The sequence below is a fragment of the Mus musculus genome, chromosome 11 (genome assembly GCF_000001635.26).
Source record: "Mus musculus strain C57BL/6J chromosome 11, GRCm38.p6 C57BL/6J".
Lineage (NCBI taxonomy): Eukaryota > Metazoa > Chordata > Mammalia > Rodentia > Muridae > Mus > Mus musculus.
In genome coordinates, this window is record NC_000077.6 from 20,086,059 (window position 1) to 20,103,510 (window position 17,452).

The 17,452-nt window shown below is 39.3% G+C and overlaps 1 protein-coding gene across 2 annotated transcripts in view; it reads right to left on the bottom strand.

Annotated features, from left to right (window-relative positions):
• Positions 1–17,452, bottom strand: part of Actr2 (ARP2 actin-related protein 2) — a 50,648-nt gene that overhangs the window by 23,755 nt on the left and 9,441 nt on the right. Inside the window, exons 2-5 of one of the 2 annotated variants that reach the window (NM_001362899.1) lie at positions 14,765–14,875; positions 12,679–12,693; positions 8,172–8,387; positions 5,237–5,309 (exon numbers count right to left, since the gene is read on the bottom strand). In NM_001362899.1, coding sequence (NP_001349828.1) covers positions 5,237–5,309; positions 8,172–8,387; positions 12,679–12,693; positions 14,765–14,875 — 415 coding nt within the window. The remainder of the gene's footprint in view (positions 1–5,236; positions 5,310–8,171; positions 8,388–12,678; positions 12,694–14,764; positions 14,876–17,452) is intronic. The other variant, NM_146243.2, reaches the window with a different exon arrangement.

Below are 17,452 nucleotides of genomic sequence, written 5' to 3' on the forward strand. Positions count from 1 at the left end.
TTTAGGGTAGCTAGAGAGATGGCTCCATATTTACTGCTCTTGTAGGACCCACATAGGGTCCCAACATCTACAGTGTAACTCACAACTGTCAGTAACTCTAGTTACAGATCTGGTGCTGGCTTCTGTACACCAGGCATGTACACAGAGCACATACATACATGCAAACAAAACACTGACATATATAAAATAACTCATCCTTTCCCAACATGGATCTCTCATTACAGGTTCAAGCTTAGACCTTTTAAACTTCCCAAAATTGATGATTATAAAAGTATTTATACAAGTTATTAAATTCTTTAACTTTAGTTTTATGTGCATGGATCTTTTGTTTGCATGTTCACTAGTTGTGTGCCTAGTGCCTGTGTAGGACATGAGTGGACATCAGATCCTGAAACTAGAGTTACATAAGGCTGTGTGTCACCACATAAATGCTAGGAATTTAACTCAAACCCTCTGGGAAATCAGCCAGTAAATCCCTCTGCAAGTTCTATTTTAAAATGAAGAATGGGTGGAAGAAGGGAAGAAGGGAAAATGAAGCTTATGGTGTGGTTCAGGGGTGTAAGTGCTTCCTGCCCAACCTGAGGACCTGAGTTTGAGCTCTGAATCTGCCATGGCACAGAGAACTGACTCCTCCTGTTGTCCACCTATCCACATGAAATGCTATGGCACATATATGCATGTGCTCATACACAAATATACAAATTTCAAGTAGTAAAATTATCCAGATGTGGACTTATCTAGACAAACATTTTTCCCTCTCTTGACAGAACATGTGATTTTTTCCCCTTCAAATGAAAAATTACAGCTAGGGGGCTGGTGAGATGGCTCAGTGGGTAAGAGCACCCGACTGCTCTTCCGAAGGTCCAGAGTTCAAATCCCAGCAACCACATGGTGGCTCACAACCATCTGTAACAAGATCTGACTCCCTCTTCTGGTGTGTCTGAAGACAGCTACAGTGTACTTACATATAATAATAAATAAATCTTTAAAAAAAAAAAAAAAAAAAAGAAAAATTACAGCTAGACTATTATCACCTTAAGAGCAAAGAAACTGTGTCTATCTCATTTAGAAACATTTTCTATATCAAATAGAATATAAGACATATTATAGTTAGTAACTAAATATAGCTTTAAAAATTAATTTCCACCAGAAATGGTGGCACATAATGTTCCAGGACTCAGGAGGCAAAAGCAGGTGGATGTCTGTGAGTTCAAGCCAGCCTGGTTTATACAGCAAGTTTCTGGATAGCCAGGGTTTTATAGTGAGACCCTGGACCGTGTTTCAAACAACAACAACTCCCATCCAAAAAGAAAACCCAAAAATTAATTTCCTGTTAAGAGCACTACAGAGGAACTACATGCATCTGTTCCCCAGAACCACATGGCAGTTTTCAATAATCTCTAACTCCAGTTCCAGAGGATCTGACACCTCTTCTGACCTTTGCAGACTTGTGAATGTTGACATGGTATGTTTGCCCGCGTGCACACACATACACACAAAACCAAGTAAACATTTTTTTAAAAATGTCCTTGAGTGCCTTCTAAATAAATACCTATATTTAATACTATAATTTAAAACAAAGACAGAGCCGGGCATGGTGGTGCACGCCTTTAATCCCAGCTCTCGGGAGGCAGAGGCAGGCAGATTTCTGAGTTCAAGGCCAGCCTGGTCTACAAAGTGAGCTCCAGGACAGCCAGAGCTATACAGAGAAACCCTGTCTCCAAAAACCAAAAAACCAAAAACCAAAAACCAACAAAACAAAACAAAACCAAAGGCAGGAACAGTTCATCCAGGCGTGTTGATGCACACCCTCATGAGGCTGAGGCAGGATAGCAGCTAGGAGTTTAAGACTAGCCTGGTTTACACAGTGAGTTCAGATAGCCAAGGGTATACAGGGAGACTCTTGTCTCAAAAAAGTAAATAAAGTGTGCATTTTTACTAACCTACATGTAGAATTATGGAGCTCAAAATAAAATTGATCTCTTAAAGTTACAAAAGAACCACTTGAAACAAAAGAATACAATCCTTACCAGTATGTGCCCCACACTGAGAATTCAGGTAACTCCTCCTTCAGGAAGACTCTTTGATATGCTAAATCAAAATTATGTTCCTGAATCTTTCCAGTTAAGAACTTTCTTGAGGTACCTTTATACTTCAAATGCCAAAGATTCCTTTGAACATATTGAAAACCCTATAAATTCTCAGCTATGTTTTGGTGAATTAAGACCATCAAAATCCAAAGAGCTCTTCCCATGTGGGAAATGTTTTGTGCTAAATAGACAGGGAGAGAGACTGGCAAGATGGGCTCACCACATAAAGATGCATGCCACCTGGATCTATGTAGCATAAGAAAAGAAATCTATTCCTTCAAGTTGTCCTCTATCCTACATATGGATGCAGATGTCCGCTCACATGAGCACACATACAAATAAACTAGAGGCTGGAGAAATGGTCCAGTAGTTGACAGCACTTGATACTCTTGCAAAGAACCCAAAGTCTGGTTTCTAATACCCACATCAGGTGACTCACAACTGCCTATATTTTCCAGCTCCAGAAGATCCAAAGCTCTCTTTGACCTCTGCAGACACTGGCACAAACATGCGAATATACACAAATACATAAAACAAAGGACAGTGAGGGCAGTTGCTAATAACATTATCAAAAGAACCCATGCAGACCCATGAAGTGTCATCAATACGGCTGCAGATGCCTAAACATGACCGGGACAAGGATGACACCAAGAGACATAGTAATGTGGAAAGGGGAAAATGTATGAGGCTTCAATTCTAGACAAAGAATTACAGGAAACTAAGGAATGATGCACCACTGAAATGGTCCTTCCCAAAGAACACACCAACTGGTTATACAATACCAAATAAAAACATGTATACAAGTAACAAATACAGACTGAGCAAGCTGTATTTATATATTAAGGAACACACACAACAACAACAACAACAAAGAAAAAAGAACAACAACAAAGAAAATCGTGGGGCAGTGGTGGCACATGCCTCTGATCCCAGCACTTAGGAAGCAGAACTCTATAGGCCAGGTTGATCTATAGAGTGAGTTCCAGGATAAGCCAGGGCTACACAGAGAAATGTTGTTTTGAAAAACAAGGGAGGGAGGAAAGAAAGGAGAAAGGGAGGGAGGAAGGAAAAGAAGGAGGGAGGGATGGAGGGAGGGGGAAAGAGAAGAAGCCATGGATCTGAGAAACAAAACAGAATACACAAGAAGTGTTAGAGGAGGAAAGGGAAGGGGGAAATGATATAACTATTTCAAAAACTGAATGAGAGAGAGAGAGAGAGAGAGAGAGAGAGAGAGAGAGAGAGAGAGAGAGAATGAGAACAGTTTCTCTCATTAAAACTGACTCATTAGGAATGTGTTCCAAAATGTTTCCTCCCCAACTTACTGTGCAGTTGACTAGTACATGTGCTTTTGCTTTCTATATAGATATAGGGTTTCACTAGGGAGCACTAGCTGGTCTACAACTCACTGTACAGATAAGCTTCACCTGGAACTCACAGCCATCTATATGCCTTTGCCTCCCTCCCAGCTGCTGGATGACCAGTAAGATTTGTGTGTGGTGTCTTGGTTACTGTTGCTGTGATAGAACACCATGACCAAAGACAACTTGGCTCACTGCTCATCATCAAAGAAAGTAAGGGCAGGAACTCATGGCAGGAACCTGGAGGCAGGAACCCATCCAGAGGCCATGAAAGAATGCTGTTTACTGACTTGCTCCCCCAACCCTCTCTCCTTCTTATTCTGTATAGTCGTGGCTGTTTTAGAACTCACTCTGTAGACCAGGCTAGCCTCAAACTCAAGAGATCCACCAACATCTGCGCAGAGTGCTGGGACTGAAGGCGAGCGCCACCCAGCTTCAGCTTTTCTTAGAGAACCCAGGACCCCCAGCCCAGGGTTGGCACCACACACAGTGAGCTGCTACCCTAACCCCAATCAATCACTAATTAAAAAAATTCCCTATAGGCTTTGCCTCTAGCCCCATCTTATAGAAGCATTATTATTTTTTTCCAGACAGGATTTCTCTTTGGAGCCCTGGCTATCCTAGAACTCTCTCTGTAGACCAGGCTGGCCTTGATCTCAAAGATCCACCTGCCTCTGCCTCCCAAATTCTGAGATTAAAGGGGTGGGTCACCATTTTCTTAACTGAGGTTCCCTCAAGATGACATAAAGCTACCCAGCACACTAATTCTTTAAAAATTTTTAAGCAAGCAAGCAAGCAAACAAACAAACAAAATCAAGCCAATTCTGAGGACAAATTCTGTTTATTTTCAATAAAGGTTTTACTTTAATTTATTCTTATTTTGTGTATGGAGGTGTTGCCTACATGTGTGTCTATGTACTACATGCCTGCAAGTGCCCAAGGAGGCCAGAAAAGGACATCAGAACTGAAATTACAGTTGTGAGCCACTTCAAGGTGCTGGGAATTAAACCTGGGTCGTCTGGAAGAAAAGCCAGTGCTCTTAATTGATGAGGCATCTGTAGTCTCTCTTGGTGTATAAAATGTTGAAATAGTTTAAAAGAAAAAAATACACTATTTTTTAAAAACCTGATGTCACTTTCAGCCTAGGTTCTTATTTAATGAAGTGCATGTAATGGCACTGTTGTGACAAATGACAAAGATTGTAGCTGTGGGCTGGGCAAGAGGCTCAGGAGGTACAGTGCTTGCTACACAAGCATGAAGACCTGGGTGTGGATCCCCATCATCTACCTAACAACCAGGGATAACAACAACTGAATGTGTGTCTGTGTACCAGGTGCATTAAGTGCCCCTGGAGGGCAGAAAAGGCCACTGGAACCTCTGGAACCAGAGTCACAGACAGAGGGCTGTGAGCCTCCATGGATCCACACAGAGGAACCTGAGGCCTTCACAAGAACTCACTTAACCACTGAGTCAACTCTCCAGCTCCCTAGTAATGGACTTTGGTGACAAATTAAATTTCTGTGGCGGGGGCTGGTGAGATGGCTCAGTGGGTAAGAGCACCCGACTGCTCTTCTGAAGGTCCAGAGTTCAAATCCCAGCAACCACATGGTGGCTCACAACCATCCGTAACAAGATCTGACTCCCTCTTCTGGTGTGTCTGAAGACAGCTACAGTGTACTTACATATAATAATAAATAAAAATTAAAAAAAAAAAAAGAAAAAAAAATTTCTGTGGCATATAGTATTTGCTGAATTAATTTTCCTAACAGTTAAGCTTACTTTACTTACCTTGAGCATACAAAGTCAGAACTGCCTGGATGGCTACATACACACCAGAAAACTGGTAAGTTTCAAACATTACCTGAAAATGGAAAGAGAAGGAAAAGAGGGAGGTGGTTTATAGAGAAAACTCTATACACATTTATTTATTTCCTTCATGCTCGAAATACAGATCAGTTGATTTAGGTGCCACCAAAGGACCCTGAGCATCCATTCTAACCAGTTCTTCTTGCCCTTATAAAGCCTACCTCTACCTCAGTTATTAGGGCAGAGTTCTGGATACTAATATGTCTGCATGCAAGCACATATAAACATCTGAGTTGAGTCTTGTAAGTGCTACAAAACAAAGACTTCTGAATATATTATAGTCAGTGGCTAACCAGTATGAAAGAAAGCATCACACAAAATGTAGTAAACTGGGGGCTGGTGAGATGGCTCAGTGGGTAAGAGCACCCGACTGCTCTTCCGAAGGTCTGAAGTTCAAATCCCAGCAACCACATGGTGGCTCACAACCATCTGTAACAAGATCTGACGCCCTCTTCTGGAGTGTCTGAAGACAGCTACAGTGTACTTACATATAATAAATAAATAAATCTTTAAAAAAAAATGTAGTAAACTGACACTGCAAACAAACACACACCTGCCTGGGACCAGCAAGATTACTCAGCCAGTACAGGCGCTTAGGACCCACACGGGAAAGAGAAAGCTGATTCTCACAGGTGTCCTTTCACCTGCAGACACACAAGGTGGTGCTCATTGTGCCTGTGCACTCTCACATATACACACAGACAAAAGCATTAATGTAAAAAGAAATCAGATTAAAGAAATAAAAAGACATATCTTAGGACTAGAGAAATGGCTCAGCAGCTAAAGTTCAATCTCCAGAACCCACATGGTAGAGGGAAAAACCTCCCCACAAATTGTCCATCCATGGATACCCAAGTGTGCACATGCACCTACACATAAACACACACCAAATAAATGAAGAAAAGAAAAAGAAAAAGAAAAAAACATCTGCTTATTTCCCCCAAGCAAGGTCAAAACTGGCTCTAGCTCCCCCTCCCCAACCCCTGGCAATTAAAAACAAGTAATAAAAGAAACAGGACTGGGGATGTATGTAATTCAGTAGAAGAGCTCTTTCTAGCTTGAATGAAACTCTGGGTGTGATTCCCTAGCAGTGGGCTGGCTGGCTGGCCGGACGGCTGAATGGATGGCTGGAAAAATGAGGTGAAGACAAACATTAAAATACTAACTTGTCAGATGCAGAGGTGGCTCAGCTGCCCAGCCCACTGCCTCTATTTGAGTCCAGATTGTAACCCCCTTCACAATGAACTACACTGGAGGGAGGCAGCATTTTCTTGGGCTCTCTCTGGTCACACCTGTGCTCATTCTCTGCATCCAAATCAATTGAGTAAACCTTGGATGATGTGTTTTGTTCACCCACTTAAGCACTCTTTGACTGGTAGGGCAATCACTGAATATCTAGATATCAATAACTGATTGCAATGATAACTATACAGAACTTCAGTCTTACAACTTTGGAATACATCTTCATCAATTAACATTCTATTCCAGCATCTATTTAATAAGGAAGTTGCTGCTGCTGTGTAGGCATATATCAAGTCCTCCAAAGTCTGTTATTAAATGAAGACTGCAGCTCTCCTGCCTGCCCTTACCTCAATAGCTTTCGATCTCTTTTACAGGTCCTGCCTTCTTACCACTTTCTCCTCACTGCTTTGTGAAAAGTACCCTCTAGATTCCAAAGACTTTTAAGCTTTTATCTTGAATTCCACTCTATTTTCCTGAACTCTTTGTTTATACACACGTGTACACACACACACACACACACACACACACACACACACACACACACACACATACATACACGTATTGTCACTTCTATGCAGATGTTTAATAAGGACCTCAAACTTGAACATATCTAAAATAAACTCTTCCTGATCACTGCCTTAAATCCCATTCTGCTATTCTCAGCTTTTCCTCATTCCTTCTAATTACTCAAATGGAAACTTTCTCCAAGTGCCCCCTGTATTTAAACCATAAGAAAATCCTTTAGGCCTACCTCCTTCAAAGTACACTAACAATTTGGTATTTCTCACATTTCTACTACCACTCCTGATCCTACCCATCATGATCTTTCATGTACATACTGTCAAAGTCTCTAAGTTGGTGTCTCTTCTGCTGTCTCTCTGTGGCATACTCACGGCAAACTCTAAACCTTAGCTACAGCAGCCCCCTCCTGCCCGCACTGCCCCAGGCCAGCTCCTACAGAAACCAGCAAGGTACTACTACTTACTCTAGCTTGTTTCTTCAGCCATCCCCTTCCTAGGCCCTCCAGCCATAGCAGCCGCTTGCCTGCTCTCAAGTATACAGATGCCAAGCTAGCTCTTCTCTCTGCCTTGGGATGCCCTTTCCCTGCTACCCAGCAGCTTCCTTAGCTTGTCTTTATTAAACAGCACTGTCACAATGAAAGGCTTATCACCACAACTTCTCACTCTCCTAACTTCACTATTTTTCCACTAGATCAACTGCTTTCTAATAAACTACTTAACTCAATCACCTAACTTAGGGAGAGAAGAGCAGTCTCATCTACTAGCACATACATGTTCACTGTCCCTTATCCAAAATGCTGGGGGCCAGAGAGAGACTTCTGCTTTTAGATTTTGTAATATTTGCCCATTTACATTTACCAGTTGAGTTCCCTTACTCCAAAACTCCAAAATCTACAATGCTCCAAAATTCAGTTTCATGTGCATCGCTAACATGGTCTTCAGATTTCAGATGAGTACATGCAAAATAATCGGGATCTAGGGCAAAACAGTTGTTTTACTTATCCTTTGCAGCAGAAGCAGCAAGAAGAAAAAAAACCGATTTAACATTCTTTCAGAGATACACATGGATATTATGCTAGCCAATCAAAACTTACCTCTACAATCTTCTCTCTGTTTTTGGTTGGATTCATGGGAGGTTCTGTAAGTAAAATCTTGCAGTTTCTGGTGTCTATATTGAGTTTCTCTGGTCCAAATGTGTAGTCCCACAGGTGCTTCATGTCATCCCAATTCCGCACGATGCCATTCTCCATGGGGTAGTTCACTTCCAACATGGAACGCAGCTCACTTGCCTCATCACCAACCATAAGGTCCTACAAGATGAGATATCAAAGCTTTAAAACTTTACATAAAGAAGTTTTAGAAAATGATATTCCTGCAGCTCAGAAAACTCAGGAATGATTCAATTTTAAACTTTCTGGAACTTGCAGATCAAGTTTTTTTACTTAAAAGTTAAAAATCTTTTCTTTCAAGACCAGCTTACAGAGTTAAATCAATATTTTATATACTATGTGTTTAAATCAATAAATTGACCTTACCTTTAATACATGTTTCCAAAAGAAGAGCATTAGCACAAATAAAACCCATATTTTCATATTTTGAAGGGTTTGTATGAGGTTTCATCTGTTTCTTTTGCTCAAATGTTCAAAAAATTAAGTCCTGTGACATGTGAAATAGCACATCAGGGGGAAACTTGAGAAATGCTCAATGCACACAAGCACAGTTCTTTCCTATCAAAATGATTTATAGAAATGTAGATGCAAAAACCATGATTCTTCATTCCTCTATAACAATGCATCATACACATACATATACACCCAATTAACAAACTTCACAAAAGTCTATATGTGTATGAATTAAAACAGCTCTTTTAGAGTTATCTCATGGGCAACATTTTTAATCTTGAAGTATAATATTGAAAATCAATGCTATCTTTCATGAAGCCCAATACTCACAATCTGTCTCCAATGAGAGCATATTTAAAGTGACCCACATTTAAATAAAAAAAAAACTTTGTATGCATAACAAGGCAAGCAATATTCTAATATTTAAACATTTTAGAAATAGACCTCTGTTGATGAATCCAATTAGAAATTAGTACCAGAAATAGCTACTATTTGGTGTATAAAAACAAGTTCAAATTATGGGGAAATAAAGGAAAAAATGACAAAGCCAACATGAGAAGATGTAAACAAAACTTCAAACAAATATGAACTTTAAGGGTGGGGATATATCTCTAGTGGTAGGAGTGCTTGCTTAGCATGTGTAAGGCCCTGGGTTCAATCTGTAGCACTGGGAAAAAGAAAAAATCTGAACTAGAAATGTTTCAGAAAAGTAATTTTAGCCTTGAAAGCCAGGATGCAGAGCCTATTGAAGACAGATTTTTGGAAAATACACTAATGGCAAAAGAAAAAAAAGCAGAGTTCACTACAGCCTTCTGTTGCAACCAATTCCTTATAAAGTCAATTCCCCCAAGCCAACACTCAAGTTTCTTGACTCTCAGCCGTTCAGACTGGAAAGACAAAGCTGGAAAGTTCTATACTGTGGACTCTGGGTACAGGCATGCATGGGGAAGTTTACTACTATCTGTAACTTATAACACAGCAAAACAAATAAAACCAAGGCATTTTGATGGAAGACTAGGTATGTAATTACCCAGAATGATAAATATTTTTGAGACAGGGTCCATCTACGGTAGCCCTGGCTGTCCTGGAACTCTCCATGTAGACCAGGCTAGCCTCAAACACACAGAGATCTGCCTGCCTCTGCCTCCCAAGTGTTAGGATTAAAGTGGGATTAAAGGTGTGGCTTAGAATAATAAATATTAATACTGGAATCTAGGTGAGAGGTATATGGAGGGGTCTGTAAAACCTGTTTAACATAAATGTATGTGCTGAACATTTAATATAAAATAGGGAAGAAATCTATATGCTACTTTGGCTATTAACAAGTATACTTTCATACCAATTTTTTATTTGCTCCTATGATAATATTTCTCATTGTATTATACAAGACAATTGACTTAGATAATTGATTAGTAATCACCATTATTTCAATCAATTTCGATTAAGTATGATCCAATGTCAATAGAATGCTTAGTTTTTAATTCTTTGTAAGAAAAGGGTTATAGATGCTTATTTTATAACAAATCAAAATTAAAGCCTCGTGAATCTTCTCCTAGGACCACACATATTACGAAATATTAACTGTAAGGGACACCTGACGCTGAGTACCCTTAGTTCCCTCTAAACAAAAAGGACATTTAAAAAATGGAAGAGTGGGGACTGGAGAGATTGCTCAGCGGTTAAGAGCACTGATTGCTCTTCTGAAGTTCCTGAGTTCAAATCCCAGAAACCACATGATGGCTCACAACCATCCGTAACAAGATCTGACGCCCTCTTCTGGAGTGTCTGAAGACAGCTATAGTGTACTTACATTAATAAGTAAACCTTTAAAAAAAATGAAGAGTATAACTTCAAGGGACTTTATGAAAATCTGTTGCTAAAATTAATTTTAAACCCATGGTTCTCAACCTGTGGGTCAAGACCCCTTGGGGGGGGGATAATCCACATATCAGATATTTTACTTATCAGATATTTACATTATGATTCATAACAGTATAAAAATTACAGCTATGAAGTAGTAAAATAATTTTATAGTTGGGAATCACTAAAAATGTGGAAGTGTATTAAAGGGTCATGGTGTTAGGAAGGTTGAGAACCATTGCTTTAAACTCTCCAACAGGCCAGTGGTGTTGCACATTTGGTATAGTGCTTGCTTAGCATGCAGGAAAGCCCTGGGTTCCACCTTGGCATGACCTAAAATCAGGCGAGCGTGATGGCACACGGTCTGTACTCTTACAGAGGTAGACTGGGAGGTAGAGGCAAGAGGATCAAAAGTAGAAGGCCGGCTTGAGATACATGGAATTTTGTCAAAAACCAAAAACAAAAGAAAAGGCAATGACTAACAGGTATGGTGTAGCAGGCACACAAGGCCTAGGGTAGGAAAATGAAGACTGCCTGAGAGTTCAAGCTCAGCCTGGGTTACATAGGGAGACCACAGATCAAAACACTAAACAGCCAAGAGTTGGCACAAGCTTGTAATCCCAGCACTCTTGATCGAGGCAGGAAAATCAGAAGCTCAACACTATCTCTATCCTAGGTTCCACGAGAAGACTGACGCCAGCCTAAGCTATATAAAAACCTGTCTGCAGAAAAAACAAAAACAAAAGACCAACCAACCAATCAAACAAAACCTAGAACATCTAAACTCTTCCCTAGAATCTTTCAGCTTTCAAATGTCCCTCCTCTCGTCAGAACCAAGCAGGACATGTTCACTCAGAGAACTCTTGAGTCTTCACTGTTTCCCACCACTGGAGGTCAGGACTAAACCTCACCCACTACTTGAAAACTCAGTGACCGAGTCACTGCTTTTAAGCCATTTATACAGTTAGATTATGTTTGCCAAAAATGATTTTGAACAATGTCACTCTGAACTAAAAGACAGAAAAAAAAAATTAAAGCTCTAAACCACAATTCCATTCCTACAAGGAAACTATGAAACCAGGAAAAAGCAGGCAAGAGTACAGGTTATAGAGTGAGGTTGTCTCAAAAGACGTTCTTTCTCTCCACCCAGAATATTGAGAAATTTATTTTTATACTGAAGGAACAAATATATTTATAATACCAATGAGACATTTCTATTTCTATATCTATTTCTGATTTTAAAAAAAACTTTAAAATTATGACCATACTATTCTCTACAACTACACCTTTTCTAAAAAACTCTTTAGTATCTAAGATAAATGCATGCTCTTTATGCAGAAAAAAAAGTAAGAATTTTAAACACTACCACAGAAAAATGCAATAACACATTAATGTCTGAGACAGGCCCAGCAAGCCTCTAGTTTGTTTGTTTGTTTGTTTGTTTGTTTTTAAAAGGGGAGGGTCCACACAATAGTATCTGTGTGTGTGCCCTTTATTTGTATGAAAGCCTGATTGGTATGTTTTGGGTTTTTTTTGTTTTTTGTTTTTTTTTTTAATTCTCAGATAATATCAAATCTATTCATCAGTAAGGATGACATGGGAACCGGTTTTCTGTTGTTATTTTTTTTTTTCATTTACGTTTCATTTGCACATTAAATTTTTACTCAGCTTACCAAATACATATATGATTTTGTACTGACTACAAATATAGCCCTCAGTATGATAGGCAATATATAACATCAATCAATAAACTGAGTCTCCAAATATAACAAATAACCCCCATTTTCTGTCTCTATCACATAGCTACTTCATTTCTGTATTATGCACACCACATTCCATTTTAATTATAACATTCATCTACAAAAAAAAATAAGGAAAACAATTCAAAACTATGTTAGTAATTAGTTCTTGTTTGGTTCATTGTATGCAATCAGGAAAGTATAAGACTTTATTAGTTGCTACCAAATTGAAGAAATAAAAAGGGCTAGAAATTAAAGCACTCAAACAAAAATAAGGATTTTCCTCCCCCTCCCCATACTAAAGGGACACAAACCAACAACTACTGTCCCACCAAGCAAAGTGGAAAACAAACAGAGAGCATGTGTGTAACCTCACTTACCATCTTTTTGTTATTCTACTTCAACAGGTCAAGAAAGGTGAAGAAAGAGAAGGTAGAAGCAAGAGTCAGAAAAGGCCTACATAAAATCCTCACTGAAATGTTTAAACACACAAGCAACAGAGACAAATTAGGCTGAGGTCAGATGCAGTACCACTATAACTTATGGAGTTAATTATCAGGGCCAAATGAACATGGACAGTAATTACTTCTAACTGAAAATTAACTACATAAATGATTTAAATTTCCATAGTTTTTAGTCTACTATCATATTTTAGCTAACAGACATACAAATATAAGTCAATTTTCTATGCACAGGAATTCCAAAATGTCAAACGTAGTTCATTATTGAATTTAATAACTTCAATTAAGGAAAATACATGGTAACAGCAAAGGCCTAGGTCTGTAAGAGTTAGTTCAGGAGTGTTTATCTAAACCCTAGTATTCATGTGAAAGGAAAGCCATTTAACTTGAAAGGCTTAAAAGAGCAAAGTGAAAAGATCTAAAGTAACAAAACACAGACTGAAGCACTGTATCAGCAAGGCCACTGGGTAGTCCCTGGGAAAAGTCTCCCAAGAAAACTGCTCATTTCTATCACTTGGCCTTAAATTAAAAACCAAGAAAGCAGGTGTGAAGAAATGTGTTGTTTCTCTCATGCTGGGAAATATATAAATAATGGTTATATTTCTCTGAACCTCAAAAATGTTATCATCCATAAAAATGTTTAAAGCCAGCTACTAAATTACAAAATGAAAGGTACTGCTGTCACTCAGTTCCCTGCATCACACTACTAGCTAAGTTTCAAGCTGAAGTTCTTCCAAGACAGAATGTGACAGATGTCCTGATACATGCCTTTAATCCTACACTTGGAGGCAGAGGCAGCTCTCTGAGTTCAGGCCAGCCTAGACTACATAGTGAGACCTTGTCTCCAAGAAAAGAAAAGATAAAATTCAATCAGAATAAAAATTTATGAAAAGAGAAAAAAGAATCCAGCAAAATTTCCCTTAAGGCCTTTTCTTAACTATCTTACACTGAACGAACCACTTAAGTTTTTGAAACCTACCAAAGGGCAGAATTCACTTTTAGGTTTTTAAAAACAAACACAGAACCTCAGTTTCCATGTTAATTTTTATCCATCATGTAACTCATTCTCTAACTCCCTACTAGAGACCTAGAACACAGAAGCCTACATCAGCAATTAACAGCAATTAACACCAGCTATCACCTTTCTCAGCCCCTCAAATGTCTCAAAGATGTACACCCTACTAAGTCTTGCCAAAGACTGTCCCAACAGGACCAACAATGTTAACTACCCACAAAACAAATGGAAAAAAAAATCCCATTTTTAAAAAGTCCCTAAACTCTAAAAGTATGTTTTGTAACTTGAACCCTGGCCACATTCAGAATTTAAAGTCAATTGGTGATCTCTCAATTACTCTATTTCTTAGAAAATAACGTGATTTCTGCTTGAATTCTAGTTCTGTGGGAGAAAAATGTGTTGAGTCTCTCATGTAAAGTACTTTGGCTAATGACAATTTGCCCTTGTCTTCCATATGGTAAGACCTATAGTGTAAGACCAAATAAAGAATGGCTTCCTCCAGCATATTATGAAAAATGAACTGTAAGGGTGAGAAGAGCCAGTCTAGACCTCTGTGTTTTCCTGTCTCACTCTATAGAAAGAGGAGGAGGGCCAGCCTATGACAACACGGAGAATAAAGCCTCAAGTCTCAGAGGCACTAAGACACTAACAACTGCAAAACATAAGACTGCCAGGCTCGTTTGTGTTTTTTGTTTTTTGTTTTTTCAAATTAAACTATGCAAGAAGACTTTACGGCACTAATATGTATCAATTTTGTACCTAATTTTAAAAACTTACATTTTATACTCCATATAATAATGGTATACCATGCTATACATAAACGAAGAAGATAAAAATTAACCTTAGGGATCTTTTTTGCCTTTGTTTACATTAAAATTATGAGAGGTTCTGACCCTCCCTTTGCTTTTCTTGACCTTGTACTTTACATTACTTAGTTCAAAGATCACCTCAAACATCCTCACGGACATTTAACAATGAATAAAAGATTACCTTGATTTCAATGTTTCCCACTTTGGTGGTTGATCTGATAATAGGTCTTCCAACCAAAGCTGGGAAGATGTGTTCTGGAAAATTAGAGCCTGCATATCCACACTTCACAAACTGGAAGGAAACAGAAAAAGCAGGTTAGTATCCAAGCATTTACTACAGTTATTTAAAAACAGTATCAAAGCCGGGAGTGGTGGCGCATGCCTTTGATCCCAGCACTTGGGAGGCAGAGGCAGGCGGATTTCTGAGTTCGAGGCCAGCCTGGAGGACTGTCAGAACACTTGAGATTTTGATAGTTCTGGAGGAAGGAGGCAAGGGCCCCCTACAGGACTCCTATTGAGATCATTTCTTCTCTTGCCATGATGCCAGTGCCTTACCCAGCAGTGCCCAGGAAGCTTCCAGAGAATGGATGAGCTTTTGCCTTCATCCCTATCTCAGTCAGGACCATCGTCTTTCCATCCCATCCATTAGAATTTTGGGGAGGCCAAAGCTGATACATTTGTGCCTGCTGGATCGCCTCCCAGAATGCCTTGCTTACCCTGGCTTTTAGTAGGTGTTAGAAGTGAGTTCCAGGACAGCCAGGACTACACAGAGAAATCGTGTCTCAGAAAAAAAAAAAAAAAAAAAAAAAAAAAAACCAACAGTATCAGAAAACATCACTATGCTATCACACCATCCGAAGTAGTCACCCATTCTATTCCTAGTATCATCTCTTTAAGTTCTCCTAGGTACCAAGTACTTTCAGAGCTTATGTTAGTTAGGGTTTCTATTGCTGAGATGGAACATCATAAACAAAGCAACTTTGGGAGAAAAGGGTTTATTCGGCTTACTCTTCTACATCATAGTTTATCACTTAAGGAAGTCAGGGCAGAAACTCAAACAGGACTGGATTCCTTAAGGCATGAGCTGATACAGAGGCCATGGAGTGTGCTGCTTACTGGCTTGCTCCTCACAGCTTGCTCCTCCACCTGCTTTCTTATAGAACCCAGGACCATCATTGTGGGTGGTGCCATCCTAGGACTGGACTGGAGCCTCCACCATCAATCACTAATTAAGAAAATACCCTACAGCCTTACCTACAACCTCATCTTACAGACTCATTTTCTCAATTGAGGTTCCCTTCTCTCAAATAAGCCAAAATAAGCTCTTCGTCTTCTAAGCTTGTGTCAAGTTGACATAAAACTAGCCAGCACAGAGTTCAGGTTTAGTTTCAGGGTAACTGCTTCCTTCATGGTGAAGTATTCCCAGAAGGAAAGTTGTTCAAGCAGGGAGCTAAGCTGAGTGGTTCATGCCCTTGCTCTTCTAAGTTACTTCAATGAGAAACTGATCCAATGATCAGAAAATAGCTAATACACAGGAAGATACTGTATCAACAAAGAAAACCCTGTCAAAGTCTCCACAACATTAATAAAATAAAGTCTTTGTCCACTGCATGTTAAATTATGATTTTTGTGTTTAATGAAAATGCCTACATCAGAGTTTGACATATAAGAGGAGCATATTAAATAACTATTGGTAGTATTAAAAAGAATTGTTAATTTACAAGCATGAGATTATGATAATTTTAAAATACAAATAGAGCTGGTGAGTTTCCTATCCATGGGCTCGACTAAACATGGGCCAATATGATGTCTTAGGAGGTAAAGGCATTTGCTGCCTGTAGTGGCTATTCCTGGCTGTCAACTTGACTATATTTGGAATGAACGCCAATCCAGAATTGGAAGGCTCACCAGTGACCCTTATCTAGAGGCTGAGAGATAAAAGTTTCTGATCTGGATCTTGGTATGGAGATCTTGAGACATAGTGGCTATGGATTCCAGAAGGTTAAGACAGGGAGACCTGAGTTCAAGATCATTTGGGATTAAAGGTGTGGTGGAACATACCTTTAATCTGAGCTACACCTTCTGCTGGAGACCATATAAGGACATTGGAAGAAGGGAGTCTCGCTCTTGCTCCCTCACCTGCTTGCCGTGTGAGACTGAGCAACTGCTAGATCCTTGGACTTCCATTCACAGCTACTACTGAACCATTGTTGGGAATTGGACTGCAGACTGTAAGTCATCAATAAATTCCTTTACTATATAGAGACTATCCATAAGTTCTGTGACTCTAGAGAACCCTGACTAATACACTGCCCAACCTGAGAAGCTGAGTTCAATCTTAAAAGACTCACACCCTGGAAGCAGAGAATCAATTTCCACAAAATTGTCCTTTGTCCTCTACATATGGTTGTGGTCTGCTGGCCGGACACAACACATATAAACTGTAGCATGTGCATGGCTATCCATTCACAAATAAGTGGAGTAAAAAATATTTAAATCATATCTGAAAATACCTTTCACCTTACCGTTATTCCCTAAACACTACAAAATAACTATTCATATGACATTTACATTGTATTAGGACTGCGAATGATGGTATATTCCCATAATTCTAGCACTCTGGAGGTGGTTGGTAGAATAAATAGTTCAAGGCCAGCCTTAGCCGCCCAAACTTAACATACGGAACTTTGAGGCCAGCCTGGACTACATGAGATCCTGTCTCAAAATCATAAATAACTACAACAGTATTGAGTTAGGTAATTACTGAAGTAATATACAGATATTATGCTACCTTATGAACAACTACAAGCACACATGTGCGTGGGTGCACAGGGGAATGGAATGAATCAATTCTCTATAGGAAACATCT